Source organism: Paroedura picta, chromosome 5 (assembly GCF_049243985.1).
Source record: "Paroedura picta isolate Pp20150507F chromosome 5, Ppicta_v3.0, whole genome shotgun sequence".
Lineage (NCBI taxonomy): Eukaryota > Metazoa > Chordata > Lepidosauria > Squamata > Gekkonidae > Paroedura > Paroedura picta.
The window spans coordinates 22,167,322-22,191,375 of NC_135373.1; the positions used below are offsets into that span (position 1 = coordinate 22,167,322).

Here is a 24,054-nt window from a genome sequence, read left to right on the forward strand (position 1 = left end):
CAAAATACCTGATTCTTATGTTGGGGAGAGGAGGAAGGCACATGGAGTTACTTTGCAAGGGCCGTCCTGAATAGTATAATAACTAGAAATGGGTGCTGTTTCAGAAAATTTGATAATTCAATGCTTTAATCAAGCCATTGGGTTACTGTTTTGTTTTTTCAGTGGTTTAGGTTAACTAAGAACGATTCCCCAGATAAAGAGGGTTGCCAACCTGGGGTTACAACTGATCTCCAGGTGACAGGTCAGTTTCCCTGGAGAAAATGGCAGCTTTAGAGGATGGACTCTGTGGCATTATACCCTGTGAAGCCCCACCCCTCCCCAGACCCTCCCCTCTCTCTTCAGGCTCCATCCCCTAAACCTTGAGGAATCTCTCAACAGGTGACCCTGCCAATTAATCAAGCAAGTGCCTATGGAAACGGCAGGTAGGTCTGTCATGTTGAAGAGGCATTCTTCATTTATGTATGGATGGGAATGGTTCTTCTAAGCTGTTGCCATGCCTCAGGCATTCTCCTCTGAGAGCCAGCATGGGGTGTTGCTTAAGAGCAGTGGACTCTAATCTGGAGAACTGGGTTTGATTCCCCGCTCCTCCTCCTCCTCCACGTGCAGTCAGGCGGGTGACCTTGTGCCAGTCACAGTTCAGTCAGAGCTCTCTCAGCCCCACCTCCCCCACAGGATGTCATGGGAAAAGGAAGATGATTGGAAACCACTTTGGGACTCCTTTGGGTACTAAAAAGCAGGGCATCCGAAAAAGCTCTCCTTCCATCTAAGAACAAAGTATGTCAACCTGTAATGATTTGATTTCTGGACTAGTTTAATGGACTGGAAGGTCTTTAATTGAATGGCAGCCCCTGTAAGGAGAAGAATTGGTTTTTATACCCTGCTTTCCACAGCCTGAAGGAGTCTCAAAGTGGCTTCCATTTTTCTTCCCCTCCTCCCCTCAAAAAGACACCCTGTGAGGTACGTGAGGCTGAGAGAGCACTGAGGCTGAGAAGACTGCTCTGTGAGAACAGAACTATCAGGGCTGTGACTAGCCCAAGGTCGCCCAGCTGGTTGCATGTGGAGGAGTGGGGAATCAAACCTGGCTTGTCAGATTAGAAGCCGCCGCTCTGAACCACACCACCACCTTGGCTCTGTAACATAATGAAGATGTAGATTTAACTCTGGAAGCTGCAAATGCCTCTATTGCACTGAATCGACCCCCCTTGGTCAACAGGCCACAGAATTTGGTACCAGGTGTGGTTCCAATCCAACCGTTGTCACTAGAGAGCACTGCGGTCATCCAGGCGTCACGCTTTTGCCGACAAAACTAAAGTGACAATTGAACATCATCCTAATTATGCCGATGACACAACTTGTTCCTGCCATGGGGACCCAGGCTCGAGCTGTGAGGTGGACCTCTGCAACTATAGGAAGTGTCAGTGGAGTAACCTCTTGGCCTTAAATGCTCCTGAGCATCAGGTAACGTTTTCAAGAACTGGAACAAAGGCGAGGATACCAGAGGTTTAATGGGAAAGCCGTAGACGGCAGCATTAAAGCCATAAAAATAACCCCACTTTGTGAAATCTGGAACTATGAAAAAAAGCTAAAACGGGCCGTGGTTGGTGGGGCTCATGAACTGAAGGTTGAGCGGCTGCATCGGTGCAGAATTCGGGATGGCCAGGGGGGCAGGCTGGATGTTCCGGTGGCCTTTGCCGTCCTGGACAAGAAAAGACGGCTCCCCAGGAAGCATGGCGGTGGCCACGCACGGCATGTTGGTAATGACCATGATGTCCGGCTGCAAGGGAGGGCTCGTTTCTTGCGAGGGTAGCCCGGGGGTACCGATGAGGGTTGCCTTGCCGGCGTAACTGAGCGCCAGCTGCTCCAAGCGTCTCTTCTTGAAGAACGCCTGGGTGGTGGCATGCAGGGGCTGGAGAAGACGGGGGACGGGCTGCCCCGGGTGCAGGAAGAAGTCGAAGCCAGCGCAGTCGGCCGGATCGTAGGCCACTTGCTGGCCCGCTTCACCCTCGCTGGGCCAGGCGAAAGGGAACGGGAGCGTGAAGTCCTCGGTGAGGATGCGGATCGCAAAGTCGTCTTCTTTGCCGAATTCTTTGTACGCCCTCTGGATGCTACGGAAGTGTTCCTCCCATTTCTTCATGTCCCCGTCGTAAATGTCTGGGAAGGAGCCGGGAAGGGTCTGGACCTGCCTTGGGGGTGAAGAGGAAGCGGCGGGGCCTGACACGCTGTAGACCACTCCCATCGGGTCGCTGGGCGGGGCCATCTGGTTGAACAGGGGAGGCGGCAGCAGCGGCAGCAGGAAGTCTTGGGAGTTGCTTCCGGCCCCTCCCCCAGGCTTGGAGCCACTTCCTGTAAGGGGGAGGGGCTTCCCCGGTTGCAAGGGGGGTGGAAGAGCAGGTTTTCCTCCATCCCCTGTGAGAACATAACCCAAAGGTGGCAGGGGTTAGAATCTTTCACTGAGAAATTTGCCGGCCAAATCCCCTTTGTGAGTAGGATGGCCAGCAGATGGATCCTTTCCCAAAGAGTAGAAGAGACCTCTACTTTCGTTTTTACTATATATATATATATATGCTAATACAAATGAAAAGAACCTCTTGTGGCACAGAGTGGTAAGGCAGTGACATGCTGTCTGAAGCTGTCTGCCCATGAGGTTGGGAGTTCGATCCCAGCAGCCGGCTCAAGGTTGACTCAGCCTTCCATCCTTCCAAGGTTGGTAAAATGAGTACCCAGCTTGCTGGGGGGTGAACGGTAATGACTGGGGAAGGCACTGTCAAACCACCCCGTATTGAGTCTGCTAGAGAGTGTCACCCCAAGGGTCAGACACGACTTGGTGCTTGCAGAGGGGATACCTTTACCCTCTAATGCAAATGAGAGAAATTCCCTGGCTCCCTCCCAAGCCTCCAATAAAGGTCGGAGGACTAAGAGAGTTAATAGTGACCATAAACAATGGCCGATAAGTAAGCTTAACCAAGGCTTGTGTAGACTTAATTCAATTGGGGTAAAAGTGTTCCATGGGAAGACAGCACCTGTTAATTCTTGGCATCCATTCCTTGGGGATGTTTGCCAATTAATTCCAGGTGCTTTTCTTGGTTGCCTTCTAGAATCATAGAGTTTGAAGGGTTCTCCTGGATCATCTAGTCCAACCCTCTGCACCATGCAGGACACTCACAACCCTATGGCTCATCCCCTGTAACCTGCCACCCCCTTGAGCCTTCACAGAATCAGCCTCTCCGTCAGATGGCTATCCAGCCTCTGTTTAAAAATTTCCAAAGATGGAGAACCCACCACCTCCCGGGGAAGCCTGTTCCACTGAGAAACTGGTCTGACTGTCAGGAACTTCTTCTGGATGTTTAGAGGGCCACAGAGAGCCTGTGTGGTGGTCTGGTTACAGTATTTCGGACTAGGATCTTAGGTACCCAGGTTCAAATTCAAACAGGAACTCTTTGAATGATCTTGAGCTAGTTAATCTTTCAGCCAAGCGTACCTGACAGGGTTGTTGTGAGTATAAATAGAGGGGGGAGATGATGCCAGCTGCTTTGGATCCCCATTGGGGAACAAAACAACAGGCACATGCATAATTCTTGACTTTTAATTCTTGTTTATTTGGTTCATTTATATGCCGCCTTCCTTTCCAAGAAGGACCTAAAGGACAACGTTCCCCTCTATTTTCCCCTCACAACGCCCGTGTGATGCTGGTTAGGCTCAGTGTGTGTGTGTGTGTGACTGGGCCAAGGCCACTTAGCAAATTGTGTGTCCATGTGTGTTTTCATTTAACAGCTTTCCCATGCCACTGGGACCAGTTTGCATGGAAAGCAGTCCATAGTCTTTCCCCCAAGAAACAAGCCCATGATGCCCACTTCAGAGAGGGCCTTTAAAGAGAGAAGAGGCAAGACCAGGAAAAAAGGTTCCGGCAGGAGGCCAAAGGCCAAGGGAGGGGACAGGTCTGATGGTGTCCTGAAATGATGGATAAAAGCATTTTCCAAGGACTAGATGAGCGGAGATTCAGGTTGGAGGGATGGAGGTAGTGGGTGGAGATGTCAGCTAGAATTTGTCCTGCATCCACCTCATTCAGAAAGGGTATAGATTCTGGATAAGGTCTCCAAACTCATGGTCAATAACTGGTCTGACATAGCAGCAGCTTTGAGGGAGGGACATTCAGTCAACCCTCTTCCATGCCCAGAATGAACTAACCCTCCCACACAAGTTCCACTGGGACACCCACCACTTTCTCTACCCTTCTCTTGCTTCTGTGATTGCAGCTGGCACCCCTTTCAAGGGTTTGGCTTTGGCCCTGGGGCTTTCTGAGGTTGATCCCTCCTTGATATCCCCCCTTGATATCTCCTCTTGCCCCTCCAAGGGCTAGTGAGCATTCCTTCTCCCCAGCCTTGGTGTTGTCCTACCCAGTCCTTTTCACCTGGAAGTTGTGGTAAGTTCTCCAAGGTCTCTGAGGCTAAAGAGGCCATTGTCTGAGGTTGCCATGGCAGAGGGGAAGTGGAGGACAATTGTTGACTGTGGTCACCGAGGAAACTGCAATGGCTCTGTGATGACATCACAGAAGATGAATGGGGAGAAAGGGGGACAGTCAGAACATTCTTGAATGGGGAGCACAACACTTCATTTCCCTGCAGTGTTGAGGAAAACCACCCCAAGGAGGCACCCCATGAAGCTGCCTTAGATGCTGTCTACGTAGCCAAGTAGTCATGGCCCTCCCTTGGTAGAGGTTTGCCATGTGGGATCTTTTCAGTGAGAGATGCCAGGGGTTGAAATTGTAGGGCTTTCTGCAACCAGAATAGGGCTTTGTCCCTGAGCAGTGTGGTTCTTCCCATTACCATATGTCACTTTTGCACATCTTCCTTACCAAGTTTTCTAGAGATTGGGCGGGATCCAACCTAGATTTTTTTGTTCAAACTGGCCATTACTTCCTCTATTAGTACACTCCTCCCCCTCAAGTCCACATGGCATTTCTCCACACAGGTCTCATAATGCCTAAAGGTAAAGGTATCCCCTGTGCAAGCACCGGGTCATGTCTGACCCTTGTGGTGCAGAGTGGTAAGGCAGCAGACATGCAGTCTGAAAGCTCTGCCCATGAGGCTGGGAGTTCAATCCCAGCAGCCGGCTCAAGGTTGACTCAGCCTTCCATCCTTCTGTCGGTAAAATGAGGACCCAGCTTGCTGGGGAGTAAACGGTAATGACTGGGGAAGGCACTGGCAAACCACCCCCTATTGAGTCTGCCATGAAAATGCTAGAAGGGCATGATGCCTATTTGAGCCTTTTTAGGCCATCAAAGACACCTCCTTTTTCACCATTGGAAAATTGGCTGGATCCCACACATTGGTCTTGCAATGGAGACCAGGTAAGCACTTGGGGTGCTAGTCCCCAGATATGGGACCTGAGAATTATACCTCATCTCCAGGTGACCGGGATCAGTTCCTCGGGATAAAATGCCTGCTCTAGAGGGACAGACAAGTAAAGAAGTGGGAAGGAGTAGCAATATATGTTAAGAATCTTTATACTTGTGAAGAAATACAGGTACCTGAGCATGAAAGTTCAATTGAGTGTATTTGGGTAAATATAAAAGGAGTAGGAAAGGAGAGTGGTATTATTATGGAGGTCTGCTGTAGACCACCAAGCCAGTCAGAGAACTTGGATGCAATACTCCTAAACCAAATCACACAATTCTCAAAGAGGGGGGAAACAGTGGTCATGGGTGACTTCAATTACCCAGCTATCTGTTGGAAGACCAACTGTGCTAAAAATACAAACCGTGCTAATTAAGAGATTAATTGTCTTGCTGACAGCTTCATTTCCTAGAAAGTAGAGAGGGGAACCAGGGGGTCTGCTATTTTAGACTTGATTCTCATCAATAGGGGAGAACTGGTGGGTGAGGTGGAAGTAGATAGTAGCAATCATGTGCTTTTGGAATTTTCAACTGTGGGAAAGAGACAACACATTTACTACATTATGACAAATTTGTTTTCAAGGTAAAGAGGACAACCGCCCCCCCTCCGATGATCTGTCCATCTTCACCCAACCAAATAGCTCTCAAGAATGGGGGAATCAGGTAGCCCTCATGGACCATGTTTTTTATGTAACAAAGGACGAGAGAGCACAAAGCCAGTTCTGTGTCTGGGTGACGCTCAGTTAGCTGCATGACTTGACTTCCTCTTCCAGGGCCTGTCCAGATGGCCTATCAAAGAAGCCATTCACCTGATGTTTAGGAAGAACCGGGATCAAAGGACCTTGTTAGCTCTTATCAATGCATGAGCAGGCCAAGGCAGAGATTGGCTCTGAGAGTGCTGCATTTTGCAGTGGATAAAGGGAAAACTTGGCACCTGAGCAAGCACAGAAGTTTGCCCTAATTATCAAAACATTTTTTGGCACTGGACATAGGATTAGACAGCAATGCATGTTGTTGCACTTTATGCTACCCACCTTCTTTGAATCCTTCATCCAAGGTAAGGTGGGGTTGCCAGATGTCCTGTTTTTAGAGGACATGTCCTATTTTTGTGTCCATCGTGTTTTGGCTTTTTGTAAACCAATTGCTGAAAATGTCCTTTTAGGATTGGGAGGGTAAGAATATTCCTAGTTAGCAGCAATTATCACAGTTTAAATGACAGAAGTATTTAAAATGAAATTTGACAATAGGACCACTTGTTTGAAGTAGCCGGGAAACATGCCATTATTTTTGCTTTTCAAAATATAGTACCCCTAAGTACCATATCGCCGAGGGTCGGACACGAATGAATGGATAACATCATTATCAAGTATAGGAGATACCATCGGGGCAAATGGCCATGCTGCAATCCTTGCAAATGGGCCTTGCAGGAACTGAATTGTTCAAGAAGATGTTTTAATAAAAAGGATAAAGGCTGTTGTTTTTATGCTGCTTTTTACTACATGGGTTTCTAATTTCTATAATAAGGTAAAGGTAAAGGTATCCCCTGTGCAAGCACTGGGTCATGTCTGACTCTTGGGGTGATGCCCTCTAGTGTTTTCTATAATATTATTTCTCTAATATCATTTCACAAATTCGCATTATGCCCACTAGGTGGCAGTCACATTACATGGGTTTCTTTTTCTAACATATCATTTCACAAATTCTCAGTATGTCCACTAGGTGGCAGTCACAGACTTACCTATCTATTATGCATAGACCAAAGAAATGGATCAGCATTGAATTCGCATACATTTCCACCTGCCACCTTCCCCGTTTTCCCCGTTTTCAGTACTTTATCCAATCTCAGTATTGTGAACTCTTATAATTAGCTGAGTAGTAATAGTGAGCCTCAAGATGGACAATATAATGAAGATGGACCCTCACAACACTGAGGAGCTCAAAATTTTGGGAGGGGCCACAAGTTCCAATTCAGCTGTTGTAAACAAGATGCAACAGGCATAAATTAAAAAGTGTGATTGCCCTGGTACAAGAGGGAAAGGAAAGAAAGCATTGGAACTGGGGAGGATATAGAAAAAGCCTGATACCCTGCCCTGGCTGTTTAGCCCATCGGCATAGTAAATAAGGATCGGGACTTGGGCTCCCCCAGCACTCCAGAAGAAAAGGAAAATCTCTCCACAAAACATACTTTATGAGCCCCTTAGAACACATTCATGGGCAACCCTGTATACTGCCCGGAATGTCCCAGAACCTTGTATCTGTCTTGAATGCCACCACTGGAGATCACTCAATTACTAGCACTGAATCTCAAAACAACATCACAGACAGAGAAACCTCCAGCTTAATGCTTCTGAACAATCCTGCTGCTTAATCATGTGGCCAGTAGTTACTTAATGGCGTGCAAAATGCTCTCTGCACATTGTCAGAGGTGCTTGAGTTTCCTTAGAGGCAAGCAAAATTAAACAGTGTTTGGTCCAATCCTCTGCAAAAGGGCCGGATTAAAGCTACTGAGTCTTGGGACTTATCTGCACTGGGCTTTTAAAGCTGGTTGGGTTTAGTTAAACAAAAACCATCTGCACATGATCCCAATCTCCACTCTGATCCTGGTCTGTTTTTTTTTCTCCAGTTTGCAAGGTTGAGCATTGACTCTGCAGTCACACTACTTATTCGCCGGCATCTCCAAGTTTGGTTTTTCTCTATTTCATCAAAGAAATGTGAGCCCATGACACTCTCTTTGGGGTGCAGATGTCCTGCTTATGGGCTTTCTTCCACTTCCCCCAACCATACCTACAGCACAGACATTGTACAGAGGTCTCTGCTGTTTGGTTGGTTTCCAGCAGGAGTAGGCCCTTTGACTTTGGTGGTTCTATTTTAGTGTTTCCTTCATTTTATGCTCCTTTATCAGCCCCCTTAAGTGACATGATAAGCTTTAATATCAGAAGAGGTAGAGACCTTCTTTCCTTCCCCCTCTATCCTGAGAAGTTAACAGTTTGAATCAAACTGATTTACAAATTATTGAACACTAATATTGAAATGGCAATGTTGACAGCCTTGGTTACTCCTCAAAGTTTTCAAGTATTAAAAATATTTCAGATGTGAATTCGAAATTCTCTTCTCGATTGAATGCAGCAGCAGGGATGGACGGGGGAAAGCTACCTGTCCTTTCTGCAAAAAAGACAGTGTGTAGGAAAAACGTGGACCATTTCTGCATTAGGAGGCATACCTTTTTTTAGCCTCTCTTTGGATTTCCTTTGAATGCTGTGAGTCAACTCCAGACTTTCTGCATTTGGGCTTTCCTCCCCTTATTTCCCAGGATGAAATTCGCAATATGCTTCTTGCACCGAGTCCAACAGAGGCAGCCTCCCATGGTGCTTTGCTCTCTTCCCCTTTTCAAAAATGTGTCATTTGCAAAAAGGAGATTGCTTGCCTCTTTGTTTCATTGTGTCTCACTGTGCTGATGATCACCTCCCCTTTCCCATCAAAGTGTCCTGAATGCAATTTTATTTTTTAAAGTCCTGGGTTATAATATTATAATTCTGCTATGCAAGACTGCTTTTTTAAAACTTAGAAACAACAGAGGGAGGGAAGAGGAAGAAGGGAAGGGAAGGGGCAGGGAGGATGGTGACAAGGACAGGGGCATGCCCCAATGACTCACAATGGTGGGCGTGGGGGGAAAAAACCAATTGCACACATTTCCAAATTGGGCAGGCCCCAAATTAGACTCTGCCTTGACTGATGAAATTGCTGTAACTGGGAAACCACAAAATGTGGTTAACTCCAGAGGCAATTTGGGACTGCAACTGGACAGGCAAATTTTTGTGTTGAAACAGGCAGAAAAGCTGGCCCGTTAAAAATGCAAATCTGGATGATATTTCTAGTGCAGAAATGGTTGTGGCATTCCCACTGCTGTTACCTCTTGGTCTTGGAAGCCCTTGTTCACCTCCACCAATGTTCTTTCCACCAGAATGGCTCTGCGATAAGTTAATCCCTCTGACCTTTCTTAATCCTAACTGATTGAATAAGGGAAGGCTTTCAGTTTGGGCAGTGGGGCTTGCAATGCCGTTGATAAATAAAGGTGTCTCAATGCCCTCCCCCCCCCTCACTTGGGTATTTCCACACCTGGGGAGGACGCATCACAGCTGACCAGCATGAGTCTCCAGGCAGCCACTGCCGTTCTCTTTGTCTTCGTGCTCGGCCTGAAGGAAACAGAGTCTCAGGTGAGGAGCACATCCACCTCTTGAGGCCCAGCATAGCCAGCTTGGTGCAGTGGTTAGGAGAGCGGACTTCTAATCTGGCGAGCCAGGTTTGATTCCGCGCTCCCCCACATGCAGCCAACTGGGTGACCTTGGGCTCGCCACAGCACTGATAAAACTGTTCTGACCGAGCAGTAATATCAGGGCTCTCTCAGCTTCACCTCCCTCACAGGGTGTCTGTTGTGGGGAGAGGAAAGGGGAGGCAATAGGAAGCCGCTTTGAGACTCCTTTGGGTAGAGAAAAGTGGCATATAAGAACCCACTTCTTCTTTAGTAATATCGGGGCTCTCCCAGCCTCACTCACCTCACAGGGTATCTGTTGTGGGGAGAGGAAAGGGAAGCCGCTTTGAGACTCCTTCGGGTAGAGAAAAGTGGCATATAACTCTTCTTCTTCTTCTTCTTCTTCTTCTTCTTCTTCTTCTTCTTCTTCTTCTTCTTCTTCTTCTTCTTCTTCTTCTTCTTCTTCTTCTCTTCACACCAACTTGTGCTGATTCAGAACGCCATTCTTTCAAGGCTAGTTTTGTCCACTCAGGCTGCCAGGGGCTTTCAAGAGTCTCAAGCGGTGGTCTTTATTATCACCTACTTCCTGAGATGCCATGGATTGAACCTGGGATGTTTTGCATGCCAAACAGCTGTACTACTGAGCCACAGCCTCAGCCTAATTAGGGCAAGAATAAGAAAGTCTCAGCTTTACATGTTCAGCTTACAGGATCATATTGAGATGGATGGCAGCGGGATGATAGCATAAGGCCCACGGATCTTGGTCAAAACCTTTCCCACAAAAGGGGAGGCAAGGAAGATTTCTTGTTTTCCCTTTAAAAAACAAAGCCTTGCACATGAATTGCCACTGGGTGGCAGCAGAGTTATGCACAAACAAGGAGAGGAAAATTGTAGCAGAAAACAAAAGCTATTGTAGGGTAAAAAATTAGCGACCGTCTGACTCTCACAAGGTATGTGGAATGCATACCTGCTCCGGGAATCCTAGAGTTGGAAGGGGACACATGGGGCATCCGGTCCTACCCCCTGCTCAATGTCGGATCAGCCTAAGGATAAATAACTGTCCAGTTGCTGCTTGAATTCTACCAGTCAGGGGGAGCTCAACCTCCCCGGGCAGCTGATTCCACTGCTGAACTACTCTGAGTGTAGAACAGTTTCTCTCCAACTTAGATATTTCGGGAGAATGCACAATCTGTCTGCATAACCGTTGTACCTATTTGACTACATGTTTTGTATTATTATTTGCTTTTTTGTGTGTAACTCTGCCATACGATAAATCATCATCATCATCATCATCATCATCATCATCATCATCATCATCATCTAATATCTTGCACCCAAAATGTCATTTTTTTGCTTTTCATAATTGGACTTGGGGTAGACATATATTCCAAAGGCAATAGGCATCCTTTACAGCAGGGGTAGTCAACCTGTGGTCCTCCAGATGTGCATGGACTACAATTCCCATGAGCCCCTGCCAGCAAGTGCTGGCAGGGGCTCATGGGAATTGTAGTCCATGCACATCTGGAGGACCACAGGTCGACTACCCCTGCTTTACAGGGCTCCCCTCCCTCACACACAACTTTTCCTCCCATTGACCCCACTGTTCTTTTAGATTTGAAGCTTTTCAGTGGTATATGTTGGTTGATTTCCAAACAGCCTGTGAGGTGCTACAAATCCAGGGAATGTCATATAAATAAAAAAATAATTTTAGTATGATGCCATATTTCCAGAAGGGGTCCCCCATCTTTTGAGTCTGTGAGGACCTTAGAAACTCCTATACAGGGTTGTGGACGTAACCACAAAATGGCTACCAAGGAAGGTACAGCTGACTACAAAATGGCCACCATGGGAAATGGAACGACCTCTCCCACCCCAGACCACCAACATTCAGGGGATGACAAAGTGCAGTAGATGAGGAATGATTTTTTTTAATATAGTGGAGAAGAGGAATGAAACAATAAAACCAATGCCGTTGCTGCCAAAACATTATTATAATCCACACAGCCAATAGCCAATAAGAAATCTTGTTGGGCAAGTGCCCCACCTGGCACGACCCACTTTGAAAAAACAACTTGGAGGGTACCAGGAAAGTGCTTGTAGGGCCCATGGTGCCTATAGACATTATCCGGGGGACTCCAGTCAACAGTGTCATATTGGGAATTCTGGGTTCTAGCCAGGGATTAGGGACAAGTGAAGAACCTCAAAGATGCAGGGTATCTAATCTTGTCTGCCTTTTCTGTTTTAGTTATTTGGGCCTCTTTTAGGAGGCGGAGGCGGTGCCAATGGAGGAGGCTTTTCCCCAGTGAGTATCACTACCCCCCCCCTTTTCCCCCAATTATCCTGCCTGTTATAAGAAAGGCCAACAAAAGAGAGAAATCAGGATTGGGCTCCCATCGTTTTCGCATTTCATCTCTAAAATGGTAGTGTCACTGCTGAGGCCAGCTGGGCTCTTAATGACAGCTCCAGGTGTCTTCTTCCGTTGTTAAAAATGCTGAGAAGACTGGATCACAGCCCTCCCTGTGTCTCCCTTGGCCTCTGGCCATGCAGTCATTTCAGACTCTGGATTGAATGATCTGAGTGGGGAGGGGGTTGTTGAGAAGTAGGTAATGTGTGCTTCAAAGGCAAGGCTGTGGCCTGTTTTTAAGTCACTCCTCCCCTGGTTGAGCCCACAAACGAGAGTCCGAAATTCCCTCCCGTCCCTCAAGTCTACTCCTGACAACAGCACTGGTCAGAAATCCAGCTAGGAGAAAAGATGGATGGGGAGAGCTGGAAGCCCTGCAGAACACTGTGGCGGTCTCAACTCTCAGAATTATGTATGTAAACATCACAAAGTCTCAGTTGCTGCACAGAGACCCCAGCAAGGGGTTTTCAAGACCTCGGAGAAGCAGGGCAGGTTGGCCTTGGCCTTCCTCTACCCAGTCTTCCTGGGTGGACCCTGCATAGCTTCCATGATCTGAGGAGGCTGGGCTAGACCACAGACTTATGGTGACCCCAGCAAGGGGCTTTTAAGGGAAGCAGGAAGCAGAGGGGGTTGCCCATAGCTGTCCTCTGCAGAGCCTTCCTGGGTGGACTCCCATCCAAGTACTGACCCTGCATAGCTTCCATGATCTGAGGAGGCTGGGCTAGACCACGGACTTATGGTGACCCCAACAGTGGGATTTTAATGAAAGCAGGAAGCAGGGGGGGTGCCCATAGCTTTCCTCTAAAGAGCCTTCCTGGGTGGACTCCCATCCAAGTACTGACACTGCATAGCTTCCATGATCTGATGAGACTGGGCTAGACCATGGACATGCAGTGACCCCAACAAGGGGCTTTTAAGGAAATCAGAAAGCAGAGGTGGTTGCCCATGGCCTTCTTCTGATCAGCCTTTCTTGGTAGTCTCCCTTCCAACTACCAATGCTTCTTAGCTTCCGAGATCAGGCTATGCTGTGCCACTTTCCCCTATTGATTGATTGCCACCCCATAGGGTTCCCAAGGCAAGCGACCTTCAGGGATGGTTTTCCTTTGGCTGCCTCCATGTCACAACCCTGGTGCTCCTGGGATGTCTCCCATCTGAATGTGGACCAGGGCTGCTTTGCTTAGCTTCTGAGATCAGCAAACTTCAGGCTAGCCTGGGCTATCCACATTCTGCACCCAATGGTTAATGCACTTTCAATGCACTTTCAAAGTAGATTTTCCTGTTCTGCACAGGAAAATCCAGCTGTAAAAACACATGGAAAGTGTATTATTCTACAGGAGCAGCCCAGGTCAGAGCCCAACTTCCCTATCCGTGGATAGCAACTGTCTCCCAAACTTCTTTTGCTTAAAAGAAAGAATATGCAATGGTTTTCCCCCAGGCATTTGTTTGTGTTTGTTTTCCTTCCCACAAGCCTCAAAGGAAATGGGGCTGAGCAAGGGGAAATAAAGAGCCTCTTCTAATATCTGCCTTTTTCCTCTTGCAGTTTGAAATCATTAACAAGGTGAGGAGATGGGAAGGGATTCTGTTTCCTGAGCTGCTTTGTATAATCTCTGGTTCGAGCAGAGAATCTCAGGTGTGATTGAATGAAGGCTGGCCACTGGAAAGGTCTGCAGTCATTGGAAATTGGTGGATAAATCTGGCTGATGAGGAGACCTGGGTCCAGATCACCATGCCTGTCTTTCAGCCAAGCCTACTCCACAGGGTGGTTGTGAAGACAAGACTTGGAGGAGGGGGAGGCTATTCTACTGTCCTGAGCCACATGGAGGGAGGGGAAGGAACATTCAGTCTGTCAATTAGGGGAGGGTTGCATAATTCAACACTTTGCAATATTAAAAATTTAGAGTTTAGTGGCACCTTTAAACCAACAAAACTTTAGAAGAGAACGAGGGAAGTTACCACTGAGTTCTTTGGATTTGGTTGATAAATGGGGAATGGGGAGTATGTGGAGAAATAGAAATATAACTACAAAACATTTAACCTTTTTTTCCTGAAAAACATAGTTCATGGTCCAGATTAGATATGATTTGGATTACAAAGGATATATGTAGAACTGAGATACTACCTGGATGACTACCAGATCATAGACCTGTAGTAATGAACTTGAAGTCAAAGAGAAGGAAAAGTAGTCAAAGGTGGAGAATGATGGATAGTCTGTTATTACATGAAGAAATTGTGAAAGACTGTAGAGTGAAATTAAAACACTTCCTTGAATTAAATATACAGGAGGACATAAAAACATTGTGGGAGACCAGTAAAGCTTACATGAGAGGTTTATTGATAGCCCACAGCTATACATTTAAAAAGCTTAAAGATCGAGAAAGGCAGAAATTATTCAAAATTACACGAGAAACAGGAAAGCTCTGAGGATTTCAAGTGGGAACATTCAAAGGGCAAGGCATAAGGAGGAAAGCAATGTCACTTCCAGGTAAAGACTGTGTCAAGTATCGCACTAGGCATTTCCCCAATCCCTATGGCAGATAATATAGAAATTGGGGGGGGGGGGATTCCTAGAGTATTTCTTGATGTTCCATGTAAACCACCCTGAACCACAAGGGAGAGTGGTAAATAAATACAATAAGACAGACAGACAGCTAGATAGACGAACAAATGGATGGATGGATGGATGGATGGATGGATGGATGGATGGATGGATGGATGGATGGATGGATGGATGGTGGACAGAAGGACGGACGGACGGACGGAAGGACAGACGGACAGACGGACGGCTGGAGGGACAGACAGACAGACAGACAGACAGACAGACAGACAGATAGATAGATAGATAGATAGATAGATGAACGGATGGATGGATAGATAATGGACGGATAGATAGACTGATAAATAGATAGATGACAGATAGATAAAATATGGTGACGTCACTTGTGGGTCTTTCCTGGAAGTGACATTGGTGCATCGTATGACATTCCCCTGCCATTTTTGCTCTCACTACCGCACCACGATGGGCTTCCTTAGATGGTGGACTATCACTTTACCACCAGGCAAAGCCATTCACGTCTTCCTTTGGAAGGTGCAATTCCTTCTACCCGGATGGAGAATTCCAATTCACAAAGAAGGGAGCTGCCCCTGCATGAGTTAGCATGAGGTCATGGCTAAGTAATCCAGATGAGTGCTTCATGCCACAAACCCAAACAAAGAACTGTTCCCTTCACAAAACAGAAGTTGAAATTTAATTTTCTAAGTCTTCCTATTATTTCTTGAAGTCAAAGATTCAAAAAGAACCCCACGCAACTAACCATGTCAGTCTTTTCCTTTTTAGCTTGTTGCACCTTTTCTAGGAGGAGGAGGAGGAGGAAAAAGTGTGAGTATTGCCAGGGGAAATAATATCCACATGATCTTGTCTATTGAAGAACCCCGAAATGCCTAAGAAACAGATAGTGCCTTCTGGCTGCATTCTGATATAATGGCAAACCATGGGGATCCTCAGTCTCACCAGCCTCGTTCTCTTCCTGACTTCCTGCCATCTGTGGCTCAGATACTGAAAAGTCTCCATTTGCAACAAACCATCATTTGCCATGTATTCTACACTACTGGCCAGGAAGCTGTGGTCCAACTCTATGGCAGAATTATGGTTGCTAGCAGCAGGGGAGGGGAGTGGGTAGGATTGCCGTATCCAGGCAGGGAAACTTTTGGAAATTTAGCGTTGGAACCTGGAGAGGACAGGAGCTTCAGTAATGTGCAACGCCATGGAGTCCACCTTCCAAAGTGTCCATTTTCCCCAAGGAAATGGAACTTTTTAGTCCCGAGATGAACTGTAATTCTGGGGGATCCCCCGGTCCCACCTGGAGGCTGGTATCGCTATTTGGAATCCTTGTTCATAGGCAAAAGAGCTAACCATCGAGTCATGATAATGCCCAACCGGAAAGGGCAACCCCAAGAGGCAGAGGTGACAGCGCCACCTGATGTGTGGAGGTCGAAAAGACAGAATAAAGGAATACCTGCAAAAGAAGGAGGCAGAAAAAGAACACATGGCCCCAAAACTTACACGGCCCCTACCTGTAATAACAAGCCTTAGGTCAGAATGTAGTCCATGTCCAGGAGGGGGAAGTCTTTTGTCTCCGTATTTTCTTGGGATTTAACTGACATGTTGTACAATCTGCAAGTGAAGAAACACACCAAGCTGATGATGGCATGTAGGCAACTTTTAATAAGGATATGAATCAGGGCCAAAACAAGCCCTGGAGCAGGGGTAGTCAAACTGCGGCCCTCCAGATGTCCGTGGACTACAATTCCCAGGAGCCCCTGCCAGCGAATGCTGGCAGGAGCTCCTGGGAATTGTAGTCTACGGACATCTGGAGGGCCGCAGTTTGACTACCCCTGCCCTGGAGGAATACAACTCAATTTCAACAACAATCGTTGTCTTCATCAATGTCTGTAGGAAACACAAAACTGAGACAGTGAACACACCCATCATTTGAAATCCTGCCCAAGCCCTGGGCCAGTTGCCTCGTTCTATTTACTGTATTTACTTCTAATAGTATCACATAGACCAGGGGTAGTCAACCTGTGGTCCTCCAGATGTCCATGGACTACAACTCCCATGAGCCCCTGCCAGCAAATGCTGTCAGGGGCTCATGGGAATTGTAGTCCATGGACATCTGGAGGACCACAGGTTGACTACCCCTGACATAGACCACAGAGGTTCAAGGATTGTTTATTCAATGGGGATTGAGTGGTGACCATTGGTGTGTTCTTTCTTTCCCCTCCAAGTCCATCTGAGAAATGGGAGATTCCACTGTTCTTGGCTGCTGGGTCCTTCGGTTTTCATATCGCGCTATCCTGCACAGGGGCTCTCCAGTCTAAACCCACAACTTTCAGTGGGCTTGAGCTAGAATCAACTTGCACACATGAGCACTGATAACAGAAACCTTTCTCCCAGGGAATGGCCAGTGAGTTGGCTTCTAGAAACGGGGCTGTACCTTTCCTTTTTCTAAGAGGACATGCCTTAAATTATTTAAACACCCTGGGAGGATCTGGACTGTGTGGTACAGTTTTATTTCAATGAGCAACCAAATCTGTATCCCAATGACTGTTGGCAGAGTTTCAGTATGCAGAGAAGAGCCAAGCACCAAGCTGCTTAAGGAACAAAATAGTTTTATTTTTTATGAAGAGAAACAACTATGTAAAGAGAGAGGGGGAAGGGGCCAATCTGTTTCTGCAGGTATTCTCCTGTTCAAGCTCCTGTTCTGGAGGCAAGCAGGAAGTAAGTGGGCTCAAAAAGCAGGAAGTCTACTTTTGAGCCAACCAGGACACTAGATGGGATAATTTGTAAATCCTCAGGAAGTTCCTATCCTACGTAAGCCAAATATACATCTCCTCCGATGTTCCATGCAGGACACCCTTTAAATTCCGCTCAGTTGTGCACACTGCAGATCTTTCAAATTCCAACAATGACAGGGCATCTGTAGTTATATAAAATGGATCTTCTGAAAAGGCCTTGAAACCAGTTCCATGGGGGAGCCACAGCGCCTGGCGGCGGCCAGGAGACAACAGCTGTGGAGCAACCAGGGAGGTGGCCATGGAGCTGCCAGGGAGGGGGCAGTGACAGCGGCGCTGCTGGAGAGCGGCCGGTGCCATTGTGCAGGCATCATATGAGGCTGTGATGTTGACTGCACAGAGCACGTGGTGGCAATGGAGAGCCCTGTGAGGAGCCCCCAAACACGCCACAGGGGATGTGGCGGCAGGGGAGGTGCCGTGCTCTAGTTAATGGAGCAGGCGGCGGCAGCTGGACTGGGGCCCACCAGCCCCGAGGCCAACCTGCCAACCCTCTCTGCCCCTCCACATTGCTGCCTTCCCTGCAACCGCCGTCCCGTTGGCGCCATGTTGCATTTCAGCCTCTGCAGCAGGCTTTCTCCGAGTAAATTAATAAAAGGAATGTAATCCTGTCTAGAAACCGTGGTGGTGGTATCCACAAAAACTTGGGCTTACATGCTGCTTTATTTCATAAACAATGCATATGGAAACAAGATAAAACAGCTGACTTTTTTTCTTTACATTTATTTAGGCTTGCAGTGGCCCAGTGAGTATCAGCTATTTGTTTGTCTCCTTATGTCTACATACTCCTATGTTGACATATAAATCATATGGACCTCCCTCCTTCCCTCTCCAGAATAAAATCCCACCTCTTAATACTGACTGTATGGAAGTAGCAGGCATATCAGAATGCTCAGCGCATTTGTTTTATAGTTTTTATTATATCTTTGATTAATTGAACCAAAAAAAGATGCATTTGGGGTCGAAATGTCTTCCTTTGAACTCTGCAATTCCTTTCGGACGCCGCTGAGATTCCCTCTACAATTTTAAATGTTAAATGTTGAGAAACTTTATTTAATGTTAAACATTTTGTTTGGTAATTAGGATGTTTTAATATGACCTATGCTGCCCTCAGCAGATGTGCTGGGAGGGCAGTATAGAAATGTTAATAAACAAACAAAAAATATAATTCTAACATGTTGTGAGCTTGTCCACAAAGTGGGGCAATATAAAAATTTAATAATCAATAGAATAAAACATAAACAAAACATTAGATGCCCCCTGTTGACAGATATCAGGACCAACAAGGATTAAATTGCGGTTTTCAAAGTTCAGTTATTGGGAAGGAAATGAACTGTGATTAGTTCAGAGTGAGTTAGTTGAAAGCTTCTGTCTTCAAATATGGTGAACAGCACACAAGGATGAAGGAGGGAATGGGGGAACCCAACATTTAATCCAACTAAAATTTTGAAGCCTGAATAGATTTGAGGAAGTATATTTCATCAAGATTCTATCTGTGATAGCTTTGGTAAGAACAATAGAGACATTGGGTAATTCCTAGAGAGTCACCATGGAAACCACTTTTTCTGCTGTTCTCTGTTTCTCAAGGGTAGGAGAGAGAAGCCAAGGGTGGGAGTTCATTTGCTTTCAGAGGGTAAATAACAAGGCCCCTGTGCCAAGATATATCAACTAAGCCTTTAGTTGTTGGAGTAGACTTTTGAGGGAGGAGGGTGAGCTGTAGCACATCTTGGCCCTCTTCTTTGTGTAGACTAAGATAAACCAAGCGGGTAGTAACACTGGCCAAGTATGCCACAAATGCTGAAAGAGTCATGTATATATAAAAAAATAACTCTTTGTTTATGTTGTAGCATGGACCCAGCAACTTCAGACCAGTGAGTATAACAACTTTTGTTCAATTTGATAGTGCTGTTTGCCTCTTAGGCTGGTCATTTGACTGGTACCTTACCAGACCCAGTGGCCCTATAGTAAACCCCTGGTTCTTCTGTGGGAGAGGAAAGTTATAAAACTCTACCTGTTTGGAGCATCTCCAGGAATGCAGCAATAGTTAAATGAGAGAGAGAGAGAGAGATGGCCATGTACCAGAATGTTGACAATAGTTGAGTGTCACTAAAAGGAAAGAAGAAGTAGGAGAAGAAATCATCCTGGCTTATGTTCCTGAGTTCATAAAAAATCCTGGAAGGGGAGAAACTCGAGATATCCTCATGGGCCCCTAGTTTGTACATGTCCATTTAGTAGCTCCTGTATCTTTTGGTCGTGTCCTGTCCATACCACCTGTTTTACCTCACAATCATGGATATTCATATGAGTGTACAACCTGAATTGTGCTCCATAAATGCTCTCCACGTGTTTCGTGGTCTGCATCTCTGGTGGGAAATGATGAGTCTTCATTAAAAGCAAACTGAGGGTCTTGGGACTATTATTCCAGTTCACTCACAGAAGACGTCGGCATTCAGGTCTTTCGATGATTACCTCAGAGATGAAACAATATGGTGCATCTTTCAGTGAGGAAGTCCGAGTGCTCCCTACGAATACACAACCATTTCACCTTTGTTGCTTTATTAATGCACATCCTTAAAGAAGAACCCATATATAAGAGTAGGGATTTTGAAACAGAGTTTCATGTCTTTGATTATGCATACGTGAAAATAGGACCTGACTTGTAAATATCATTAACCTGTCATAAATTATGGCATTTTTAATACACCGACAAAGATACACATCTCTGTAACATTTATGCTCTTAAATTAATATTGGTGAAATAAACAGGCTCAACTAGTGTATTTAAAAAAAATGTCTATAGGGCAATCCTCTTGATTGTGGTCAGCAGGGTCACAACCCTCAAAGCCATGGGTTTCAAGACAACACTCCACAGCCCTATGGTCCTCAGTCCTTTGGGGATTTGGTAAGTATCACAAGTTTTGTTTCTCTGCATATGCTACTGCATATTTCCCTTTATATCAGGCTTTCTCAACCAGAGTTTCATGAAACCCTGGGGTGTCTTGAAGGCCCTAGAAGGGTTTCCTGAAGGGCTGGGAGATAATTAATTTTTATATATTTTTTAAAATTGTTAAACACTTGTTGGATGACATGACCATATATGTTGACCTCCCCCCCCTCCCAAAATGGCCAGTGATGGGCCTGGTGGGGGTGGGAAGAGGAGGGGCCTCCGATGGGTGTGTCCACAGCTGTACTTCCCAAACATATTGTGCACTATCATTCCACTTCTAAGTGAACAGGCAAGGCAGCCTTACACAGAGTCAGACTCTTGGCCAAAGGCAAGACTGTCTACACAAGTGAAGATGTCTATAAACAAATGAATTACACATATCCTGAAAAGACCTTTATACTAATTTAATGTATTCGTTTATTGATCTGGGCCCATTCTGCACACATAGGATAATGCCCTTTCAATGTGCCTTGTAAGCTGGATTGTCCTGTGTGAAACAGGAAAATCTACTTCTAAAGTGCATTGAAAGTGCATTATCTATTGTGTGCAGAATAGGCCTAGGTTTCCATAACATTTCAAATGTTTAATTCTATAGGAGGGAACAAACGTGTATTTTTCTAAAATAAAATCTATAGGGTGGCCCTCCGCGCTATGGTTTCCCACCCAATGGTCCACCACCGCACTTTGGTCCTCCATTGTATGTGCATCACATCAACACTCCTCCACCCTATGTCAACAGGCCTCCTCAGCCCTATGGACCTCAAAGCTATGGCAGCCCAGTGAGTATGCATAACTTCGCTTAGAAAAGCAACCAAAGCTTATTGTGGTGAAGTTTAGGTTGGAATCTGCAAGATCTACTGTGCATCAACACAGAAAGATAACTAGAATATCCTGTAAGAGCAGTAAAGGGGACGGCTAGCTAGCCTGTTCAAATTGTTCTTTTCTTGGCACTTGGTTGGCTTGTTAAGGAAGAAGGTTTTCCCCATTCTTCTGAGAACTGTGGGTTCATTTCCTCTCACTCCCAGCTAGATTAGACAGATGGGTTTCTGTATCTTTGCTCTTCCCTATAAAGCTTGTTCTGTTCTTTAAAAGTTTGTTCTTCCTCATCTTGTGCTCTGCTTTACTGCATAGACTCCTCTAATGGTCTACAGGAAGGATTCAAATGAGTAGCCTTGTTGGTCTGAAGTAGTACAATAAAATCAGAGTCCAGTCGCACCTTTAAGACCAACAAAGATTTATTCAAGGCGTGAGTTTTGAGTGCAAGTCTAAGGAAGAGTGCTTGTACTCGAAAGCTCATGTCTTAAATAAATCTTTGTTGCTCTTAAAGGTGCTCCTGGATTCTGATCTTATTGTTCTACAGGAAACTATTCCCCAGAAAATGTATTGTCGAAGGCTTTCACAGCTGGAATCAACTGTTTTTTTGTTGTTTTTTCAGGTTGTGGGGCTATGTTCTGGTAGTTTTTGCTCCTAACGTTTCACCTGCATCTGTGGCTGGCATCTTCAGAGATCTGTCACAGCAAGATGTGAATTGCCACAGAGAGATACATATCTTGCTGTGAAAGACCTCTGAAAATACCAGTCACGTATGCAGGCAAAATGAAAAGGTAGGAGCAAAAACTATGAAAACACAGCCCCACAACCTGAAAAAATGACGAAAGCTAGCATTCTCCAGAACACTGCCTCAAATAAATTGGAAGGTTCATACATGCCTATAGTCAGTGCTTGTTTCTATTAACATTTTGTCTTGATGTTACATTTGTGGAAACAACCAGAACCGACACAAGTATTTTGTTCTGTTCCCATAGGCTGGCCCTGAAGGTTATGCTCTTCAGGTGAGTAAGACCAGGTTATTTCTCCGCTAATTGCCCTTTTAACAGATAACAAGGACCACCTCCTTCTCTGATATGAAACCACACAGCAAGATGGTGTGTATGTACATGGAAAGGAACATTTGTAGTACATTTGTAGGGCAGAATGCAAGGGGTGAACTTCTCCCAGGGTATTTCACTTTTCAAAATGGGCTCCTCCCAAGCAGCCCAGCAATCATTCATGACAGAGTGGGAATTAAATTATAAATAAAAAACAAAATGCTAAAAAGCTTTTCCCTTGTTGGCTGTGTCATTTAGGTTCCCATAATTAAAAGCAGTGAGCCTGAGTATGGAAAGCCAGTGTGATGTAGTGGGTAGTGTCACACTACGGCAAGCTTTCTCAACCAGGGTTTTGTGAAACCCTGGAGTTTCTTGATGACCCTGGAAGGGTTTCCTGAATAGGTGGGAGTTAATTAATTTTTTAAAATATATTTTTAAAATTTGTTAAACATTTATTGGGTGATATGACCATGTATGGTCATGCCAGTCTGCTCCCCCCATCCCAAAATGGCCAATGGAGGTGCCAGGATGGAGTGGGAAGGGGAGGGGCCCCAGGTGGGCATGTCCACACCTCTGCTTCCCAGCCATATCCTGCATGACTGCACCACTTCTGGAATTTCTTGAAGCCTGAAAACTATTTCAGGGGTTTCTCAATGGTAAAAAAGTTGAGAAAGGCTGTACTAGGGTTTGAGAAATCCAGATTCGAATTCCCATTCTGCCTTGTAAATTTCCTGGGTGACTTTGGTTCAGTCACAAACTGTGTTAAATTCTTTTAAATCCGTGGCTATCAATAAGGAGGGGTCTGGGGAGAGGCGGCCTACGGCGGGATTTCAACAAATTATAATGCCACCTACACCACCATTCACGGCAGCCATTTTCTCCTGGAAGAACTGAAATCTCTAGTCTGGAGGCAAATTGGAATTTCAGAAGATCTCCAGGATCCAACTGGAGGCTGGCAACCCTACTGACACTGTATTGATGTCTGCTTTTGATTTGAGCTATTTGGGCTCTTTGTTAATTCACTGGGTGGTGCTCATGCCCGGAAAGGCTGAAGGGAGAATCTCTTCCGTCAAGAAATAAGGGATGCACCTGAACCATAGCTATACAGTCCATTATGATGAAATGCAACCAGAAATCACTCCTGCTTTTGCCATTTTAGGTCTTGACAAGGGTTCTTGAAACTTTGAAACCACAAGTGGTGAGTATCTCAACATGGAGTGGGGGAGCAGTGATGTAATCTTGACTCTTGAAATTGTGCTGAGCCAGGCCTTTTTTCCATTTAAAGGTAAAGGTATCCCCTGTGCAAGCACCGGGTCATGTCTGACCCTTGGGGTGACGCCCTCTAGCGTTTTTATGGCAGACTCAATGTGGGGTGGTTTGCCAGTGCCTTCCCCAGTCATTATTGTTTACCCCCCAGCAAGCTGGGTACTCATTTTACCGACCTTGGAAGGATGGAAGGTTGAGGTCGGGATTGAACTCCCAACCTCATGGACAGACAGCTTCAGACAGCATTTCTGCTGCCTTACCACTCTGCACCACAAGAGGCTCTTTTTTTCCATTTAGCCAGGCCTAGAGTTGCCGGCTCTGGGTAGGGAAATACCTGGAGACTTTGGGGGTGGAGCTGGGGGTGGGCAGGATTTGGGGCAGGGAGGGACTTCAGTGGAGTATAATGTTATGGAGTCCACCTTCCAAAAGAGCCATTTTCTTCAAGGAATCTGATCTCTGTTGCCTGGAGATGACCTGTAATTCCAGGAGATCTCAGGCTCCATCTGGGGACTGGCACCCCGAGCTGGTGCAGAAGAAAATTCTCATAAGGAATTAAGGAAAAAACACTACAAAACTCCAGTG

At 46.0% G+C, this 24,054-nt stretch overlaps 2 protein-coding genes across 2 annotated transcripts in view; one reads left to right on the top strand and one right to left on the bottom strand.

The window, feature by feature from the left end:
- Positions 1-1,567: 1,567 nt before the first annotated feature.
- Positions 1,568-4,731, bottom strand: LOC143837284 (uncharacterized protein C8orf90-like). Its single transcript, XM_077336917.1, has 2 exons — positions 4,395-4,731; positions 1,568-2,406 (listed from the first exon to the last, which is right to left on the bottom strand). The coding sequence occupies exon 2, from the start codon at positions 2,255-2,257 to the stop codon at positions 1,583-1,585; it is 675 nt and encodes a 224-aa protein (XP_077193032.1). The 5' UTR covers positions 2,258-2,406; positions 4,395-4,731; the 3' UTR covers positions 1,568-1,582.
- The window catches only part of LOC143838857 (uncharacterized), a 63,183-nt gene continuing 41,617 nt past the window's right edge, over positions 2,489-24,054 (top strand). Inside the window, exons 1-12 of the mRNA XM_077340768.1 lie at positions 2,489-2,518; positions 3,349-3,406; positions 5,976-6,055; positions 11,887-11,943; positions 13,583-13,600; positions 15,377-15,418; positions 18,122-18,136; positions 19,239-19,262; positions 20,192-20,293; positions 20,974-21,117; positions 22,144-22,170; positions 23,366-23,404. Coding sequence (XP_077196883.1) covers positions 2,489-2,518; positions 3,349-3,406; positions 5,976-6,055; positions 11,887-11,943; positions 13,583-13,600; positions 15,377-15,418; positions 18,122-18,136; positions 19,239-19,262; positions 20,192-20,293; positions 20,974-21,117; positions 22,144-22,170; positions 23,366-23,404 — 636 coding nt within the window. The remainder of the gene's footprint in view (positions 2,519-3,348; positions 3,407-5,975; positions 6,056-11,886; positions 11,944-13,582; positions 13,601-15,376; positions 15,419-18,121; positions 18,137-19,238; positions 19,263-20,191; positions 20,294-20,973; positions 21,118-22,143; positions 22,171-23,365; positions 23,405-24,054) is intronic.

Bases quoted from the DNA above. Each gene is read 5' to 3' on its own strand.
- LOC143837284 (XM_077336917.1), bottom strand. From the start codon at position 2,257: ATGGCCCCGCCCAGCGACCCGATGGGAGTGGTCTACAGCGTGTCAGGC.